The sequence below is a fragment of the Protopterus annectens genome, chromosome 13.part0, assembly GCF_019279795.1.
Source record: "Protopterus annectens isolate FY-2018-M chromosome 13.part0, PAN1.0, whole genome shotgun sequence".
Lineage (NCBI taxonomy): Eukaryota > Metazoa > Chordata > Ceratodontiformes > Protopteridae > Protopterus > Protopterus annectens.
The window spans coordinates 608,838,534-608,859,406 of NC_056747.1; the positions used below are offsets into that span (position 1 = coordinate 608,838,534).

A 20,873-nucleotide genomic window follows, 5' to 3' on the forward strand; every position below is an offset into this window, starting at 1 on the left:
AGAGATGCAACTATACGGCCAAACTGGAGGCTGAGCTCTCTCAACATAGGACTGGCAAGACCAGTCAGGAGGAGAAGGTTACCACACACACTATAGACCCAGTCTCACATAGTACCATTACAACCTCAAATCATACACATAAACACACAAAGACATACTCGGAGGCTCTGATCAAAAATCTACCAAAACAGCAGAGGCCACCAAAGCAGACACCCAAACAACCACCACCTCAGAACACAACACCCGCAACACATAGACCTCACAGTCAGAGTGTCAAACAGTCACAGCCCTTAAGGCCAAACAATGCCAGACACACTAGTCATTGGTGACTCCATAGTCAGACACACTGATGTCCCGCTCACCAGACTGAGTAAGGAGAAGGTCACAGTAAGCTGCCTGTCGGGCGCTAGAATCCGCCACATAACGCAAGCACTCAGGTCTCTCAACAGCAGGTACAAATATGACTCAGTCATTGTCCACGCTGGTGTAAACGACCTGAGACGTACCTCCTTGGACTACATGAAAAGAGACATTGAGGAGCTCTCTGATTATGTAGCCCAGGCAGGTATGACCCTGACCTTGAGCAGTATCCTACCTTCACCAAGAATGATGCCACAATACAGAGATAAGATGATCAGCTTTAACAATTGGCTTAAACACTGGTGTCATTCAAAGGGGATCCAGTATCTGTCTGCCTGGGATGACATGCTGGACAAGCCACGCTGCTTCAAGGGACGGCTTGCACCTGTCACCCTGGGATTCCGGATATTGGCAAAGGCTCTTGCCACCCCATAGTGCCTTTTTAGGCAAGGCTCAAATTCTAAACCTACCACCCTAGAACACAAAAAGGAAAAAACTAAGGGTAATGCTGCTCAATGCCAGAAGTCTAAATCTCAAAATGCACGACTCGAGGCCCTTCTCAGTATGGAGAACATCGATGTCTGTGCTGTGACAGAAACCTGGTTCAAGGCTCCTGAGAGCACCCCAGCGCTATCAGGTTTTACCTCATATCATGCGTTCCGGCCCCAAAATCCGGACAATACCAAGAAAGGAGGCCGCGTATCCATATTCATCAAGGACACCCACACCTCAAGACTGGTGGCAACGCACGATGCATCGGAGACCATCCAGGTGCAATTAACCATAGGCAAGACTGCTCTGCAAATTGTAGCATGTTACAGGCCACCCTCACAAACTCAGGAAACTCACATGGCCTTCCTGAAAACACTAGAGGGGATAAATGTATCACCAAACACCATCATACTAGGTGACTTCAATTACCCTAATATAGACTGGGAACACTACTCAAGCCCAAACACCCTAGCCCAAAAGTTCCTGGAATTCATAAACTCAAATGCCATGGAACAACTAGTCACCATCCCCACAAGAGGAGATAACATACTTGATCTCATCATCACAAACATGGGAGCACAATGTTCAACACCGGAAGTATACCCCTCACTGGTGAGATCAGATCACAAACTAATCTCGCTGGAGGTCCTCATCCCACCCCCACCTGAAATAAAAGAGACCACAGTAAAGAACTTCTCAAAAGCCGACTTCACACTTCTAAAGACTAGTGTGGTCTCCTTTCAGGCCGCCGAGCCAGCGGAAAACAATACTCAAGCCGCTGAATCACTTACAAACGCCTTCTACCAGCACCTGCAGGACTGCATGGATAAGGCAATCCCAAGCAAAACAAAGACTCTTTGTACCAAAGGCAAGCGTCCAGTCTGGTGGACCCCAGCCATAAACAAACTCTACAACAAAAGGAGGAAGCTACTACAAGATAGAGCAAAATCCTTAAAAGGTAAGGCACCCTTGATCACTATAAGTAAAAACTAAGAGCTCTCATAAAATCATCCAAAGCAAATTTCGAGAGAAAAATAGCTAAAGACTCAAAAGACAATCATAAGGCCTTCTTTAGCTATGTTAGAAACCTAGGAGGAAACTCCCAGATATGCTCAGAACTAGTTCAAAATGATGTGAAGATTACTGATCCTACAGACATTGCCAACATACTGGCTGACAGGTTCAGTGCAAACTTCTCCCCTCCCCAAAGGAGAGATATCTATACCAAATGAGTGCAGCCCCAAACATCTCCAGCGCCCAAGTGAGAACTGCTCTCTCCAAAGCAAAAACACAGCATCCATGGGACCCGATGGTGTCCCCGGCTGTGTGCTCCACGAACTCAATGAGGAATTAAACCCACAGCTAGGACAGCTGTTTAATCAAAGTCTTACCTCTGGATACGCACCCAGGAGTGGCGCACTGCAACTGTGGTCCCACTTCACAAAGGCGGTGCCTCCACAGACCCTGGAAATTACCGGCCCATTAGCTTGACAAGCCTTATCTGCAAAGCCATGGAGAGGATCATAATGGACCTCATAAATAAAGACATAGGGAATTTGCAGACTTTGGATCCAACCCAGTTTGGCTTTGTCAAAGGCAGATCATGCCTTTTAAACTTGGTTGACTTTTTCGAAACAGTCACCAAAGCCATTGATGAGGGAAAGGCAGTCCATACAGCCTACCTCGATCTGGCTAAGGCCTTCGATACAATACCCCACTCGGGTATCATTGAAAAACTCATCAGCTTAAATGTTAACCCATACATCACAAGATGGGTTGCAAACTGGCTGAGTGACAGAACCCACAGGGTCAGAGTTGCTGGCGCCATGTCAGACTCCAAGCCGGTCACAAGTGGTGTCCCACAGGGCTCAGTCCTGGGCCCACTCTTGTTTGGCATCTACTTTTCCGAAGTACAAGCAAACACAGGAGGGTTATGGCTGACAAAGTTTGCAGATGACTGCAAACTGGGCCATAGTAGAAAACACATCTGACACAGATATCCTTCAGAAGGGTCTCACAGAAGCGGATAACTGGTGCCAGAGCCACGGCCTAAAGTTAAATGCCAAAAATGCATAGTCATACCCTTCGGGAAAAACAAGGTTACCCTAGCTACCAAATAGGTGGCAATCCACTGAGCACAGAAGAAGTTATCAGGGACCTGGGGACCCAGGTTGATAGTAGTCTGTCATTCGACACCCATGTAGCTAAAGTAGTTAGGAAGTCCTTCTACATTGCCCACCTTATCATGAAGGGATTCTCATCTAGATCAAGGGAGGTCATAGTCTCCCTTTACTCATCACTCATCAGACCAATGATTGAGTACAATGCCCCATTCGAATGTATCTGACCCGACACTTGCAGCAGCTGGAGAGGCCACAAAAGTTCCTCACCAAAAGGATAAAGGGTCTCAAAAATCTGTCCTATGCTGCCCGACTGAAAGAACTCCAGCTCTATTCAGTCGCACCGCTGCTCAGAGGTGACCTTTGCCTAACATACAAGGCCATGTCAAACCCAGATTTGATGAATATGCTTCACCTCAAAAATCTAGATCCATCAGAGCCACAAGGCGGAGACTTAAACCTCGAGACGGCTATTAATAGGGCGTGCTGGAGGGATAGATTCATCACCCAAAGACTCCCTATGCTGTGGAACAAAATCCCGGTACATGTGAGGCAGAGCACCTCGCTGGCCTTGTTCAAGAGAAATCTTGACCAATGGATGGGAGATCGCAGATATACCCCAGGAATTACCTCAGTGTCACTGCTCGACAGAGGCACAGCAAAATAATGGGTATAGTTCCCCATACTAAAGGGGTGGCGTAAGCCACAAAACAATGGGCTAGGCTTATAAATGCCCTCGGGCAGATAGCCTAGTATGAACCTATGAACCTATGATGGGCTCTAGTATGTGCCTGCTTTTGTAGGCAATGTGTTTTATGTCAACATGTAGCAGTGTGGGAGCAAAGACTTACCCTAATACAGAAACAGGAAACGATACCAAATTCTGAGTAGTCGAGAAGTACCCATCAAGGAGGATCTTCTTGTAGATTATCTGATAGAGAGAAGAGGGGTGGGCTTGCAGTGGCTCAGAAAAAAAAAACTTTCCAAGTAAGTTGTTTACTGCACCATGTTTTATCACCAGTTGGCTGTCTACTAACTGGAAAATGTCAGTAGTGGTGCTACTTCCAGTGCTTCCTTAAGAAATTTTCCATCACACATGTTTGTGTTGCAACCACTTGATCATCATTTCTCATCTCACCAGAATGCTATTGCCTGGATTGTTACTTTAGGCATCTGGTATCCTTTGGTATCATAGGATTTGTCCTTGTGGGTTTTCTCCTTTTTTTCCTTTCCAGGCTATGGCTTTCTTAGAAGATTATATGATGCTGTGAGGTATTCTTTCCTTCAGTGTACTTAATGAGTACCCTTGAAGGTAGGAGTTGGTATAAATTGTCAAGAGAAGAGTTGCCAAATCCATTTCATCCAAACAGATGGTTGAAGTATTAACAAAGTCTGTGGTTTTGCATGGTGCAACCTCTGCCTTCTCTGCACCACCAAAATAACATGTCGCACCCGAAAGGTTGTACATTTTCAGAGAACAGAGAAAGCCCTCACCCCCAAGCTAAAGGACTCATGTTTCTACTGTAGTATTGTGATAACCTCCCTGTTTCAACCAACTGTTAGTCTGAGGAGTTCATTCTGATGACCTTGGATTCAGATGTTAATCATTTATCTGATCATCACAAACTTTTTGATATCAGACCTAACAGATACTTGCTTAGTATTCCAATTAATAGTGCAGAAGTTGCCCACAGTCAGTACTCATTACCCCTGTGCCATACCCTTCTGCTTGGATTACCCTTGAATCCAGTGACTGCTTTTTGAGATGTCCTTCTATTCCCATGTTACAGTATTCTTAGTGTGGGATTCTCTGCCTCAGGTGACCTGAATGTCGGCTCCTATACAAAAGCTTAAGCCTGGTTGCTGTAGGTGCATGGGACGTCACTCGTAGGGTCATAAACCAGGGACCTTAAATGTGACGTCTGCACACACAGACCTCAGTACTTTCCAGCCACAGTCGAACGTCAGATCGATCGCATTGCTATCAAGGCATCTAAAGTGAAGTACCCCACTGGGGATTTCATTTTTTGCTATTGCTTGAGCTTGATTTGCTGTACCCCCTTTTAGCCGATGTCCACTAAGAAGGATAAATGCCAATGCGGGCATCAGATTCTGCGTAAAGACTCACGTGACTGTTGCATTTTTTTGTCTAGGCCGAGAACACGGCCATACCTCTTGTTCAATTTGCCGGTCCTTCGTCCCAGAGATGCTCAGAAGCATCTGGCCACCCTTAGTCTTTATTTAGAAAACCAGAGGCTAAAGAAATTAGCGCTTAGGATGGATCCAGAGTCTGCTGCCCAGTCGGAGTCTCCATGCAAAAAGGCCAAGTTGTCACGGCCTACTACTTCTGCCCCTCTGCCATCAGATGCCCCGCCAGTTTCCGATTTAGGAGTTGAGGGACATTCATTAGAGCTGTCTACTTCTTCGACTCCCCTCGAGGAAGCTGCTTCTGAAGTAACAGCCAGCACGTCCACAGAGGTAGCACAGATATTGGTTTTTACCGATGTCGAGAGGGAACTAGGCCTAGCCGAACGCCCGACTGGGATACCAGAACCCGAAGCCCCAGCTCCAACAAAGGCCCCTGAAACTAGGCCTTCTCCCAGGACTACTCCTTTGAAAAGAAAACAGAAAAGCAAGCATCTATCTCCCTCTGCTGAGGGATTACCTGACTGGCAGTCCTTCACTCACTCCTTGATGCAGGCCTTCATGGCCCTTAGGCCCTTGGCCTCTTCACCCTCCACCATTCCTGTTCTCAGCCCTAGGCTTGCCTCAGCTACTTCAGTCCATCTTCCCACTTATCATGTAGGAGATGAGGAGGAGGTTTACTCCTCATCAACCGATGAGTCAGTTACCTACCCATCAGAGATTGCCTCTCCATTGGGGTACTATTCCCATGATGAGGAGTCCACAGAGGGGGACTCTCCCCCAGAGGACATCACCTTTAGGGAGACCATCACCAAAATGAAAGAATACTTCAGATGGGATACTTCCCAAATGACTGAAACTCCAAAGAGATTTTTTGAATTACTACAAGTATAATCGGGTCTATATTATAAGAACGAAGTTTCACAACTTCGAACACCATATGGGCGAAGTTGTGAAACATTGAAACGAAAATAAAAAAATGTAAAAATTAAAGAAAAACCTACCTGATCGCACTGAACAGGGGGCAAGCCCCCCTGCACCCCCTACACCCCCCGCTACTTAAATATACCAACTCCAAAATCGCACTACATTGAAGTAAAGGGAAGAATTCCCTACGGCGATCTCCGTTCACACTTGCGAGGTTTTAAATATTCGACCATTTGGTGTTGCCCATATGGTGTTCGAATATTTTAAATCCTCGCTCTTATAATGTAGACCCATAGAATCTCCCTCTCCATCTGTCATCTCACCAGTTATACCCACTTATCTTGATGCATTTTCTTCAGCATCAAAAAATCCTGATTCACAGCCACCTGCCCCTAAGAGACCTGACCATTTCTACAAGGTGCCTGATCAACAGAAATTCCCAGTGAAACTCCCTTTGGCAGACCCGGCAGTGATTGCTGTCTCCCCTGACAAGCAATCAAGGTTAAAACCCTCCTCGTCCCTTTTACCTACTGACAAGGACAGTAAGAATGTGGACAGGATAGACCAGAAGGTTTATACCTCCTCCACCCTAGCCTTCAGAGCTATCAACTACCAAACTCATATGATAAAATATGCCTTGGACTTTGTATCCCAAGCCTCTACTCTTCTGTCATCCTTGCCTGACTCCCTTAACAAGACAGAGGTAGCATCAAAGCTGTCCTTGGCTTCTGAAGTGGCCAGACATTCAATTAGATGCAGTTATGATGCAGCAGAGGCTTCTGCAAGGTCTGCTGCTTTCACATCAGTGCTACGCAGATATTCTTGGCTTCACCTTCAACCCCTGCCGGAGGACTTCAAGTCCAAAACTCCTGATGCACCTCTTGACCACAACCTCCTGCTTGGGAAACAATCTGCGGAACTCTTTAAAAACCTTCAGGAGAAAAGCAAGGAGCTTTAAGATATTAAACTCCTTCTGGTGTCCCCCATTCCTAAATACTATAGGAATTACCCAGCCAAGACTACCTTTGTCAGGAAGACCCCCTCCTCTGCTACTCCTTTCTCTTCCAGTCATAGGAAAGGAGCCAGGAGACAGTCCACTTCCAGACCAGCTTCCTATCAACCTACCCAAAGACAGCCTTTTCATGACAGAAATGGCTCCAACAACGTGTGACTACCTTGCCCACCTCCCCTTGTCAGCCAGCCTCTCCCACTGCCTACCCCTTTGAAGAACTGTCACCACAGACTGCTGGGTTCTGGCAGTAGTAGACAAGGGAAATTTTCTGTCTTGGAAAGGAAGGCCCCATGCAAGGGACATTCCATTCCCACTCAAGAATCACCTACACCTTATTCCCCAGATCCTATAGGAGTTTCTGAACCATGGAACTATAGAACCCGTCCCTCCAGAGCAAGAAAGAAAAGGTTTTTACTCACGGTTATTTCTAGTACCAGAAAAGGACAGCACTTGAGGCCCAATTCTGGAGCTGCCCATTCTAAACATCTTCCTAAAAGTTCCATCTTTCAGAATGTTATCCCTACAGACCCTTCTTCCACTATTGCCAGCCCAGACATTCATGGCAGTGCTAGAGCTCAAGGAGGCCTACCTCCATATCTCCATAAAACTCTCTCACAGAAAGTATTTACGTTTTATTGAGCCCTCATCTCACTTTCAATTTACAGCCTTGCCCTTTGGTTTGTCTACTGCACCCAGGATATTCACAAAATGCCTGGCCCCAGCAGTAGCCTATTGCAGAACCAGAGGCGTTCAAATTTACCCCTTCGTAGACGACATCCTCTTTCTTGAAGAAAAAGAGGGACCCTAAAAAAAATCTGCAGTTCACCATGTCCCTGCTACAAGATTTGGGGTTCATCTTCAACTTTCCCAAGTCATCCCTAACCCCACAGCAGGACAAAATCTTCCTGGGATGCAGGATCAGAACAGACCTGATGCAGGCATTCCTCCCTCAGACAAAGTTCTCTCCCTTACTGCCCAATTCCAGGACCTGATCCAGGTGGAACAACTATCAGCAAGACAATTCTTACGGGTTTTGGGCCTTATGGCAGCCACCATTCCTATGCTGCCTTTAGCCAGGATGCATGTGAGAAAACTGCAGTGGTATTTGAAGAATATGTGGTCCCAACACAACCACCCTCTACAATTTCAGATCCCATTCATACTGTTCCTCAAAACAGAATTAAGGTGGTTGATGCAACACATTCAAATGAACCCAGGCCTTCCACTCCACCCCCCACCCCACCACCTCAATACATCCATACATACGCATCAGACCTAGACTGTGGGCTACCATGAAGGGTCTCAAGGTGCAGGAAAACTGGCACCCTACCCTCCAGAAAAAACATACCAATGTGAGGGAAATGACAGCTGTCCTTTTGGCCCCGAAAGCCTTTCTCCCAGTCCTGCAACTAGGTCCCCTTCAAATCTTCACAGATAATACCACAGTCATGTGGTACCTCAACAAACAAGGAGGGACGAAGTCCTATCTCCTATGCAGGATAGCAATACAGATTTAGGACCTAGCCTCCAGAAACAACTTATCCCTGCAGGCAACCTACATCCCATCCCAAGACAACAAACAAGCAGATGTTCTCAGCAGATCATCCTCCCTACATCACAAGTAGACATTGAGCAGGGAAGTTTTTCTAGACATTGTCCACCAGTGGGACACGTCTAAAGTAGATTTGTTTGCCTTCCCCCAGAACAGACATTTGAAAAAATTCTGTACCAAGGACCAGTCTCCAATAGTCTGGAGGGTGGACGCCTTCAACATTTCATGGAAAGGATAGTTTCTATATGCATTTCCCCCATTCCCTCTCATTCCAAAAGTCCTCCTGAATATCAGGAAAGACAAACCAAAAGTTTTGCTGGTGACGCCCTACTGGCCAAGGCAGCATTGGTTCTCCCTACTACTATCTATTGCCAAAGGCAGTCACCACAAGTTACCCCACAAGGTGGACCTACTCGCACAGCAGAAGAGAACACTCATTCATCCTCACCTGCAGATGTTATACCTAGCACTATGGGTGATAAACTTTTAATTCCCTTCAGACACCACTACTCTGAGGATGTTCTTTCAGTCCTGAGGGAGGCCAGGAAACATACTTCAAGGAGATCTTACATTTCAAAAAGGAAAGATTCTCCAAATGGTGTCTCAAAAAGCATAGGGATTCCTTTCTAGTGGATGTTCCTCTAGTCCTAACTTGTGTGTGAACTTATCAAGGCTAGCCTTTCATACTCCTTAGTGAAAGTCCACGTATCTACAACCTCTGACTGCTTACCCCTAGACCCACCTCTACTATCCAGGCTAGATGTTAAATTATTCCTGAAAGGGGTGTTGCACATCAGACCACCAAGAACACCCATCGCACCATCTTGGGACTTAAACTTTATCCTAGAAAAACTCACACTGCCTCATTTTGAGCCAGCCAGCTCTTCAACACTCCAAATGTGCACTTGGAAAACTGTTCTACTGGTGTGCCTTACCTCTGCTAGAGGGGTGTCAAGAGTTACAAGCTCTCATGGCCTGCCCACCCTACACTATTTTCCACAAGGACAGGGTGACCCTGTGCATCAACCCTTCTTTCATGCCCTAGTGGTCAACGAACTGTCTCTAAACCAGTCCATTCACCTGCCCACCTTCTTCCCCTCTCCCACTAATGACAGTGAGAGAATACTTCATTCCCTGGACGTGCACAGGCAACTGAGGTTTTATTTAGACAAAACTAAGTCCATCAGAAAATCCAACCAACTGTTTGTATCCTTCCACCCCAGAGCCCTGGGCAAGGCAGTCTCCAAACAAATCATTTCTTGCTGGATCAGAAAAACTGTCTACTTCTGCTACTCCTACCATGGCAAGGACCTACTTCAGGAGGTAAGAGCTCACTCTACCAGGGCCGTAGCATCCTTCAAATCCTTCTTCAAAAGGATGGACACAGCCTCCATTCTGGAGGCGGCCACCTGGTCCTCTATACATACCTTCACCAGGCACTACAAATTGGACATCTCTATTTATTTTTATTTATTTTACATTTGTTAACCTGGCTAGTCTAACTGGATACATGTCCATTTTCAGTAGAGGCCCGGGGATCTCTAAAGCCAGAGCCGGGTTTTTTAAGGCAATCCTACAGGGCTTTCTGGAATCAGCTACCTCTACCTCCACCTTTCCTTCTTCCTAAGCTGTGGCACTCTCCTACACTAAGAATACTGCAACATGGGAATAGAAGGACATAGAATAGTTGTACAAAATCTTACCATAGCCGTAGATGTCCTTCTCTTCCATGTTGCAGTCCCCCCCCCCCACACCTATCCCCCTTCATTCCTATTGGCCTGTCTAGAGGGCACCCTGGAGCACCACCTAGACTACGGTCAGACTAGCCAGCAAATGGTACTTCATACCTCTAGTGGACATCATTTGACTCATACCAGTTGACTGTCTGACTGGACAATTGAGTTCTGATGTCTGTGCGTGCTGACGTCACATTTAAGGTCCCTGGTTTATGGCCCTGCATGTGACGTTCCATGCACCTACAGCAACCAGGCTTAAGCTTTTGTAGAGGAGTCAATGTTTGGGTCACCTGAGGCGGAGAATCCCACTCTAAGAATACTGCAACATGGAAGAGAAGGACATCTATGGTTATGGTAAGATTTTACACAACTATTCTTTCCTTTGTGTCAGGTGAGTATACATTTTTGTATGCTGCTGATTCATGTCTTACAGATTGTAGTTGCTTAGAGGATGGAATAAATTTGATGGAATAAATTTGCAGGAGTACATAGCAGGCATAGCCCATAGCATCACAGCATGCACAGGCAAGAGGCTTGCATGCCTCCAAGTACATGAACTGAAGGTGGTGATGGCTAAGCTGGGGAATGCAGAAGTAGATATCCCATCAGCTGTGGATTGTGAAGGATCCTCTTCTTCTGATGACGTGAGGTGTTATCAGCTGTTTGTATTATTCATAAGTATTATGGTAATTTATGTTAACTGAAATACAATGATTTGAGCGATAGAGTGAGACATTTTTCTGTTCTGTAGGTGTTGTGCATACACATAAAAAAGGGAAACTAGACAATGCTAAGAGATCGAAAGACTTTTTTTATTTTTACTGGAGAAATTAAAATTTTGTTTTATTTTCACAGGCTTCACCACTGTCTGATCAAGAGCAAGAAGCTGCTCGGTTGATGAACTGCCAGTCATTGATTGCAGAAGACCACAATGAGGTATTTTAAATCAGAGAGTTGAAAACCAGTTATTACTACATGTAATTTGTATTGAAGGACATAGTATCTCTAGAGTAACATAATTTTTCACTTCTCTTCAGCCTCTTTTTATGCATTTGCCATAGAATGTATGTCTTACTTCAGTGCCACAGAAGTATTTTTGTGTTCTTTTCTGTTATGTTTAAAGGTTGAGTGGCCGATGACTGCTCACTCATGCTTAGTGAAAGAAAAGGAAAGCAACCTTGTCTCACTGCTTTGGAGGCATCTACAGTAATGTAAGTGTAGTGCCTGCAGACTGAGCCTAGCAAGACCTTGTGACATAGCATGCACCCCTTATGCCAAGGGCTAACATGCATTGGTGGGATGTGTGCATCCTTATGCTAAGCAGCTCTGGTGGAGCCTGTAGAAAGTTTCTAATGGGAGAAGGATGATGGCTCGACTTTCAAGTCACTTACCCCTTGATGCCCAAAGAATGAGTGGGTCATAGGGCTCTCAACGAGTGAGGACAGAGAGCCAGTTGAGTGGCCAGGAGGGCTAGCTAAGTGGTCAAAGGAAGAATGGACCCCCCCCCCCAAAAAAAAAAAAAACTGAAAGGTAAGTAAATAAAAAAAAATAAATAACTGCCGCTTGCAGCTGGCATGAAGTTAGTTCAGAAGAATCTCACATTAGTATTACATTTCTTGTCCATTCACTTCACTGGATGGCACTATTCCACTGCTAGGCACCACTACACAAAAACCTCTTCTCATGCAGTTCAAACCTCTGTCCTCCTTCCCATGATGCAAAGTCACTCCCCTTCTCTTCAGATCTCGTTTGCCTCCTTAGTGTCAGCAGCAGTCTCTGTTGCAGCTCACAGATAAATTATATAATTTTCTATTCTATCATTAAAAAAATATTCAAAATCATTTAGCCTTCTTTGCTGCTTAGAATTCTAGCATACCTGTTCTTACCTGTCATAGAGTTAACCATGAATACAATGTATTTACTCACTAATCTAATCCTTTAGGCCATTTATAGCAATTTTTCCTGAGGTAAAACTCTGAATTTCTACATTTGTTATTATTCTTAACAGCATATAATTAGTTGTCAAGTTACTCTAGTCATAGTATAATTGTTGGTCATCTTTAGTCTGCTTTTTGGATGATTTTTCTTCAAATTACTCATTTTCCACTTGTGTGGCCTTCGAGTGGATTTGTAGTTTGGCTTCTTTTGTCTGATACCTTTTCCTATTTCTGCCATTAATACTTTGTTATTCTAGTAACCTTATTGTTGTTTTACGGTGTTGTTAGAATCCTTTTATCTTGCCCACAGAAGAAAAGACCACAGGGATGAAGAAATGTGGTCACACGCTCCTGCCCATGTTCATCATTGATTAATGCACTGTGTGCCGCTGGACGGCTCATTTAAAAGAGTAGTGCAATATCTGCAAGTCCTTTGGGTGCAAAACACTTGAGGAGTGCAAGAATAAACTGATTTTAAAAACCCTTCTTCCACCAGATGGCTCATGGAAAAATGATTGAGAGAAGAAGGGTTATAAGTCTGTCATAAAGTATTCCATCTCCAAAATGAACCACAAACAACTCCAGAGACAACAGTGCTGCCCCACCTTTAACTAGAACCTCTTTATGGTCCATTCGTTATGATTTCTCTTTTACTACTTCTTGAAAATTCCTCTTCCTCCCACGTTATCTTTGTTGTCCTGGGCCCTTCTTCGAGGAGAAGAGCAGGCAGCTTCTTCTCAGAAAATGAGCTGTCCACATCTTTGGATTTGACACTACCTTCTGCCTTATCCTCCAAGTCATTGAGATCTGTCAGGAGTCCTTTCCCACAACATGATCTGGAATGCATGATGCGGGCATCCATTAATGTACAGATTGATATGGGTGTCATTCCATTCTCCTCCATATCTAAAGTGGACAGGTCTGAGCCCAAGCTCTCCACCTCTTTTGTTCTTTCTTTATGCTTTGTCTTGGTACTCAGAGATTTGGGACTTATTGTGATCCCAGTGACTTTCTCATTGTCATCCCTGTCAACATTGAAAGCAAACTAGGAACTGGGGGTTTGCTTTTTACCATTTATCATGAGCTCCACTATCAGAGTGTATTGAAAAGCTTCAGACAGGTACCATTCATAGTCTGACCATTTCCTACTGTCCCTCAGGAGACTCTGCTCTAGAGATGCTAATGAAGTGAGAGTGTAAAAGGAGATACTTGGATACCCAGTACAGTCTCAAAACACAAGATTTAGATCTCCGGGAAGGTAGTTTTCCTGACAGCCCATTTCAGATGCCCCCAAGTTTGGTGTTGGCCTGAAATTAATGCATCAGATGGATACATGGCCAGTTAACTCCCCATTCCTGGACAAAAAGGGTACTGATTGATGCTTTTTAGTCAGCCCCTTCTACTTCTTAGGTGGTTCCCTCCACTGACCTGGTACTGAGAAGGACATGGCAAGAACCCAGTATGGCCAAGCCCATTCCTAGGAAGCCAGACAAAACTGTGTGAAACGAGTTAATCAATTAGACAGCTATGGAGTAGGGTTGTACCTCACTGTCAGTTTTGTGCCTTATTTAAACAATGAACTATTCGGTGTCCATATATTTACGCTTCTAAATATTTTGGTATTTGGTTCAGTTACCCAGATATGGCTTTGGTAAGCCACCCGACTACCGACATTCCGAAAAAACACAAAGATAAAGACAGAGACAAGCCACCTAGGTCCAAAGCTGCTGACGATGCTTCTCCTAAGTTAGTCGCCAGTTCGCTGGTACTCAGTGAGGCGCTTTCGCAGCCCCTGATACCTGCTACTTCAGATTCGCAGGCCTGTACTGAGACCCATTCGGAGTCTGGTATGCCGTGAGATGCTTTAACTGTGGAACCTGCGGATGTCTCTACCTTGGATGGGTCCGGAGCCGCTGTGCAGGCACCGGCTTCTGTGGGTGCATTCAGGCCTACTGACTTGCATATTAAACCGACGCCATCTTCTTCTTCAAGGCTTAAAACTTGATCCATGCCTAGAAAACCGACGCTCAGACCGCATGGTCAGGCCTCTATGCCTAAAAAAACAAATGATAAGAATGGCTGAAGACCTTATTACTTTAATTGGGGGAAGCCAACCTTCCCCCTCTAAGAGACCTAGGACTGAATTTGCTTATGATACTTCTGATCAGGATTCTGAAATTTCTGTTTCCTCTGATGACCAGGATTTACCCTTATCTACCTATGAGGATTCTGATGCAGAGGACTCTATTCCCCCTGCTTCCCCTCCAGGGGATTTCTCTTTTGGTGAAACCTTGCATACTCTTAGGGAGCATTTTCGCTGGGAAAGCCAGGATTACTCTGATTCTAAAAAGAGGCTTAGGGATTTTTTTTACTCCTTCCCCAACACAGGCCTTTAGCTATCCCCCCTGTACTGCACATTGTTGATGATGCCTTTTCAGGATCTAGCTTGGCCCCTGACTCCTTAACTCCTGCACCCAGAAAAACAGATATTATAGGGTTCCTGACTCTCAACATGTTCCTCTTTAAAAATCCTGCTGCGGATCCTGAGACCATTTCACAGGGACCCAAGGGCATGAAGGCTACCACTGCCAAAAATCCTACCCCTACTGATAGAGATTCCAGGGCGCTGGATAGATGGGTTAAGAAGGTATACACTTCTGCAACCTTGGCCATTAGGGCCTTAAACTGTCAGTTTCATATGTTAAAGTATCAGCAACATATTATTGAATTACTTAAACAGAAAATGATGTTGATTCCTGAATGTGCTGAAAATAAGGATTTACAGGATTTAATGCATTCTGCTGAACAAGTTGGAAAACATACTTTGCAATGTGGTTTTGATTCAATAGAGGCATCTTGCAGGGCTGCTGTCACTGGGTCTGTACTTAGAAGGCATGCTTGGCTTAAGGAGCAGTCTTTGCCAGATCATGTTAAAGCCAAATTGCTAGACGCTCCCTTAGACCAGGACCGCCTGTTTGGCAACAAAGCAGAAGAAATACTTAAAAAAATGGAGGAAAAAGCTAAATCTATGCAAACTGTTAAAATTTTCCTGCAAGTACAGCCTCCAAGATTTAGTAGGCATTGGCCCTCTAAGAATTGGTCCTTTCCTGCCTCTTCCAGGCCTTCTCAGTCCAAACCCAGAACCACCAGAACACCCAGACTTCAATCCCAAGGTACGCACAGGACTAAGCAGTGGGAGGCTCCCACTTCCAAATCAGGGAGTAGTAAGTCTCCCCCTGTGGTAAACTGTCTCAATGACTTAACTTTAAAACTTCCAAGCCCTTCTCAACTGACTGCTCCTTTAGGGGGAAAGATTGCTCTGCAGGCAAAAAACTGAGAACTCATTACCCAGGACAAATGAGTTTTAAATATAGTTTTCCAAGGATACAGATTCCAATTCCAAACTTTACCAACCCCAAACGGTTGGTCAGATCTAGCCCCAAATCGGTGGCAGAGGCTCAAAAGCAAGTACTATCTCTCTTAAGTATAAGGGCTATTCAATTTGTCCCAGAAGAGGAAAGGGGACAAGGTTTCTACTCAAGACTTTTCCTGGTGCCCAGAAAAGACAACACATGGCATCCTATCCTGGATCTCTCTATCATAAACACCTTTTTGGTGATCCCAAAATTCAAGATGCCTGGTTGGCAATACTGGATTTAAAGGAAGCCTACCTGCACATCCCAATCAGGGAATCTTGCGGAAGATACCTACACTTCAAAGCAGGCTATATGCACTATCAGTTCTTTGCACTGCCCTTTGGCTTATCTACTGCGCCCAGGGTATTCACAAAGTGCCTAGCTCCAGTCATTGCATTTTGCAGGCAAAGACATATTCAAATATATCCATACCTGGACGATTGTCTAATTCAGGCAGAAAGCTAGGACATACTTTTGAATCATCTGGCATTTGTACAAAAGGTGCTATCTTGTCTGGGGTACACCATAAACAAAACAAAATCACATCTTGTACCTTGTCAGCAAATTGTATTCCTGGGAGCAAGCTTGAGCATAACTTCCCAGATGACTTTCCTCACCCCAGAGAAACAAGTTCATTTGACACGTTTACTTCAAATTAATGGCCACAAAAACCCTGCTATCTGCAAGACAAATACTGCAAGCCTTGGGGTTCATGGCCTCCTGCATTCTCCTAATTCCATATGCAAGACTGCATATGAGGGAACTACAGTGGTATCTAAAAAGCCTATGGTGTCAACATTCTCAGGATCTAGATGCAATGATTCCTATCATACCTTGCCTACAGTTTGAATTCCTTTGGTGGGCAGAGGCCTGCTACCAAGACAAGGGACTGCCATTCACTCTACCCCCTGCCGCCCAAACCCTAACAACAGACGCATCAGACTATGTATGGGGGGGCTCACTTGGCAAGGAAGTGCATTCAGGGCAAATCGAACCCAAGTCAAATGCACCTGCATATCAATCAAAAAGAAATGTTAGCTGTACAGAATGTTCTGACAGCCTTCAAGGACCACATTCTTCCAGAACAATTAATGGTAAAGACGGACAACACCATTGTTATGTGGTACATAAACAAGCAAGGGGGGCCCATTCATACCCTCTCTGCAGACTAGCCATGGCTCTGTGGAACACAGTCTTGAGCTACCAAGTGCACCGACCATTGCAATTCCTGCCAGGAAAGTTAAATACACTGACAGACGAGCTAAGCAGAAATCTCATGGACCCACACGAGTGGAAACTGGAACCAAAGACATTCAGCATGTTGATAAACAAATGGGGGAGCCCAGATATAAACCTGTTTGCCTCCGCCCCAGAACTACCAATTGGACAAATTCTGCACAAGGACTCCCCACAAACAAGCTTAGAAAGTGGATTCTCTGTCCTTCACCTACAAAAATCTATCAGTTTATGCCTTTCCTCCTCTGCCTCTCCTCTCCAAGGCACTACTAAAGATCAAACAGGACAAACCAAGGACGATACTGATTGCACCAGACTGGCCACGCCAACACTGGTACCCCCTCTTGCGCAGTGTGTCACTGCTGGCACCATGGCACCTGCCTCAGACCCCTACCTTGCTGTCTCAGCAGGAGGGCCAGATTCTGCACCCTCAGCTTCAAACCCTGAACCTGGCAACCTGGCTAATTACCTAAGCTCTCCGTTACCATCCCTCAGTAAACAAGTGTTGGATGTCATTCTGGACGCAAGGAGGCCTAGTACTAGAAAATCTTATGCTGAAAAATGGAAAAGATTTTGTTCCTGGAACCAAACTCAGGGGATGGGCACAGCAGTGCCCAATTTACCTCAGATTCTTCAATACTTAACTGAGATGCTTCACAAGGGCCTTTCCTTTTTTTGCATCAAAATTCATGCCTCAGCCATTTCAGCTCATTACAACGCAGAACCACCCCTCTTCTCTCATCCACTGCTCAAGCAGTTCCTCAGAAACCCCAAAAACTTAAGACCACCGAGGAGAGCCCCAAATCCAGCCTGGGACCTTAACTTTGTATTGGAAAACTCACTCTACCTCCTTTTGAGCCAGCTGTAAGTGCATAGTTAAAATTCCTTTCTTGGAAAACAGCTTTCCTTTTGGCCATCACTTCAGCAAGAAGGGTGTCTGAAATACAGGCCCTTATGGCAGTGGAGCCTTTCATCTTCTTTCTTGCAGACAGGGTGTCCCTCAGGACCAATCCTTCCTTCTTGCCCAAGGTAGTATCCAGTGTGGCTCTTAATCGGTCCATTCATTTGCCAACATTCTTTTTAATCAACAGAACAACGGGGAACGGATACTGCATTTCTTAGATGTGCACAGACAGCTTCGATTTTACTTGGACAGGACTAAACCTCTCAGGAAATCTGAACAGCTGCTGGTGGCATTTGCTGCAGGGCAGAGGGGAAGGCCATTTCAAAGCAAACCATTTGTAAATGGATAGGCCATTGCATTCATTTCTACTATAAACACCATGGAAAACCTATCTCACATGGGGTAAGACCACATTCAACCAGGGCTGCATCTGCCTCTGCAGCCTTTCTCAGAGGTGTCCCTACCAGGGACATCCTAGAAACTGCTACCTGGAGTTCTGTACATACTTTCACCAAGCATTACCATTTGTCAATTTTCTCTAAATCCAGAGCTGGTTTTGCCACTACAGTCTTGCAGGGCCTCATTGCTGATCCTAATGCTATCTAATTTCTCCCTCCCATACTTAGCTTTGGGAATCTACCCAAATGTGATGACTGCAACAGTGAAACACGAAGAACGTAGTACAGTTGTGTACACTTAGCATAAATGTAGATGTTAGAGTGTATTCACTGTTGCAGTCCTGGTTACCCTCCCTCCAGCCCCCTGACTTCTTTTGGCTATACCTCTATTCCTTTTTACTTTGTTTAAAAGCTTTTCGGTGTATTTGCTTTTTTGTTGGAGGTCAAACCTTGTATATATATTTAATTGCTTCCCATTAGGGGGACACTTGACATCTGGGGCAAGAAAAACTGATGTAATGGTGTCAGCTGCATGCTTTATACCCCTGACTACCTGACGTTATGGAAGATGAGACAGCAACCGATGCAGGACCCAAGACTTTGATAATCAGGCCGACTGAGGGCTGCAGGAAGCAGATAACCCAAATGTGATGACTGCAACAGTGAATACACTCGAACATCTACATTTATGGTAAGTGTACACAACTGTACTTTCCAAGTTCAAGGTTATGTCTACAGAAACATTTGCTAGTGTGTGTAAACGTGAAAGGCTTGATTTGGCAAAGTACGCAAAACTTGTTGCCTATGGAGGTGAACAAATTCATACTGACGGTTCAGCAGTGCTTTCATGTTACTCTGCTGGAAGTAACTACGACTTATTATTTTATGTGGTCAAAGTCACATCCAGTCATTATTAGGACTCGGAGACACTTTGAATATGGGACTACTTTGAATATGGGACTGCTTTCATTCATTAAGGAAGTCCACCACGTTAGCTCAGAAGACCACTACTATAATTTTGCCCAGCACATTTTTTTCTACCTGTGCTGATCTTTACGAAGACAAACTAGGCAAACTTCCAGTTGTGTACTCCATGAAGTTAGACCAGAGATCTGTCCAGTTATCAGGTCAGCATGTAGAGTTCCAGTAGCCATGCAGGACAGAGTCATAGCCAAGTTGGACAAAATGGTGTGACGTGGTGTGATTTGTCCATTCGCAACACCAACTGAATGGGTATCTTCCATGGTAATAGTTCACAAGAAAAGCTCACATGACATCAGAATATGTATTGACCCACAAGCTTTGAAGAAACCGCTAAAAGGACCTCATCATCCAATGCACACAGTCAAAGAAGTCACAGCCTTGATGGCAAATGACAGTATTTTATCAGTCTTAGATGCAGAGTTCATTTTGGCAAATTCAGCTCTACAGAAAATCCTCTTTCCTCACTACATTTAGAACTCCTTTTGACAGGTACAGATTTTTGAGAATGCATTTGGAATAAATTCTGCAAGTGAAGTCTTTCATTGTGCATTGAGCAAATTTTCCTGGGTATCCTTGTGCTGTCATAGTAGACAACATACTAGTAGGAGGTTGTGAGCAAGCCGAGCATGACAGAAACCTAAGAAAATTCTAGAAAGGGCACATCAAGTGAATCTTAAGCTCAATCCACACAAATGCAAATTCAGGCTACAAGAAGTTCCTTATGTTGGTCATTTATTTACAAGTACAGGCGTACGACCAGATCCTTCAAAGCAATCAGCCATTCTCAAGATGCCAGCTCCAGACAGTGTTCAAGCCCTGGGTTTACTCCTCTTGCCACCCAAACATTCGGCCAGTATACAAAAGATTTCAGTCATGTATGGTGCGTGGGACGTCTGATGTGGCTAGCAGAACATGGGCCAATAAAAGTGACATCTGCACGCACCAGCCCTCAGAACTTCTTAGCCGCCAGTTGAACGTCAGGTGATGTTCTTCATTCCACATTGCTGCAGTCCTAACTATTGGGTAGTCCGCTGTCCAGTCGGCCCGAATACCAAAGTATAAGGCTGACGTCGGTCAGGGCGCATTAGACTGACGTCAGTACGTCAGGGTACTAATGCACATGACCGACGCCATATCCTCAGTCTTTTTTGCCGCATGGTCCGATGCAGAAGCAGTTTTGCGAGTGCAGGTTGGCGTTCTGAAAGTTTCTGAAGTCAGAGTTTCAGACCGAATCAAAGTTGGCTAAGTACCCCGTTGGGGAATATTTTGGTTTTTTCTTGCCTCAGTATTTAACCGGATGTCAGAAAAAGTGAATAACTGTATTTCTTGTGGGAAACAGATACCTCATAGGGATTACCATACTTTGTGTATACCTTGTTTAGGGCCTGAGCACGACGTTGTTGGATGCCGCTCTTGTGCTAGATTTAACAAACGCACTATTAAGAGAAGGTTAGACTGTGCCAGGTTAGTGTTTGGGAAGCGTTGCAATTATAAAATGCCGTCGGATGCTCCGACGCCCGCTTCGTCCAAAAAGCGCAAGGACAAAACAGCAAAGCCTAGGGTTGATGAACCGGCAGTCCCAGACGTTGGTTCTTTAGAAGGCTCAGTGGAGCCAGAGGTTTTGCCAGGAGTTTCTTTGGAGTCTCAGGCAGAG

The 20,873-nt window shown here is 45.0% G+C and overlaps 1 protein-coding gene across 1 annotated transcript in view; it reads left to right on the plus strand.

Moving 5' to 3' along the window:
• SKA2 (spindle and kinetochore associated complex subunit 2) overlaps positions 1–20,873 on the plus strand; it is a 994,265-nt gene that overhangs the window by 531,327 nt on the left and 442,065 nt on the right. Inside the window, exon 4 of the mRNA XM_044054275.1 lies at positions 11,200–11,280. Within this exon, the coding sequence (XP_043910210.1) occupies positions 11,200–11,280 (81 nt within the window). The remainder of the gene's footprint in view (positions 1–11,199; positions 11,281–20,873) is intronic.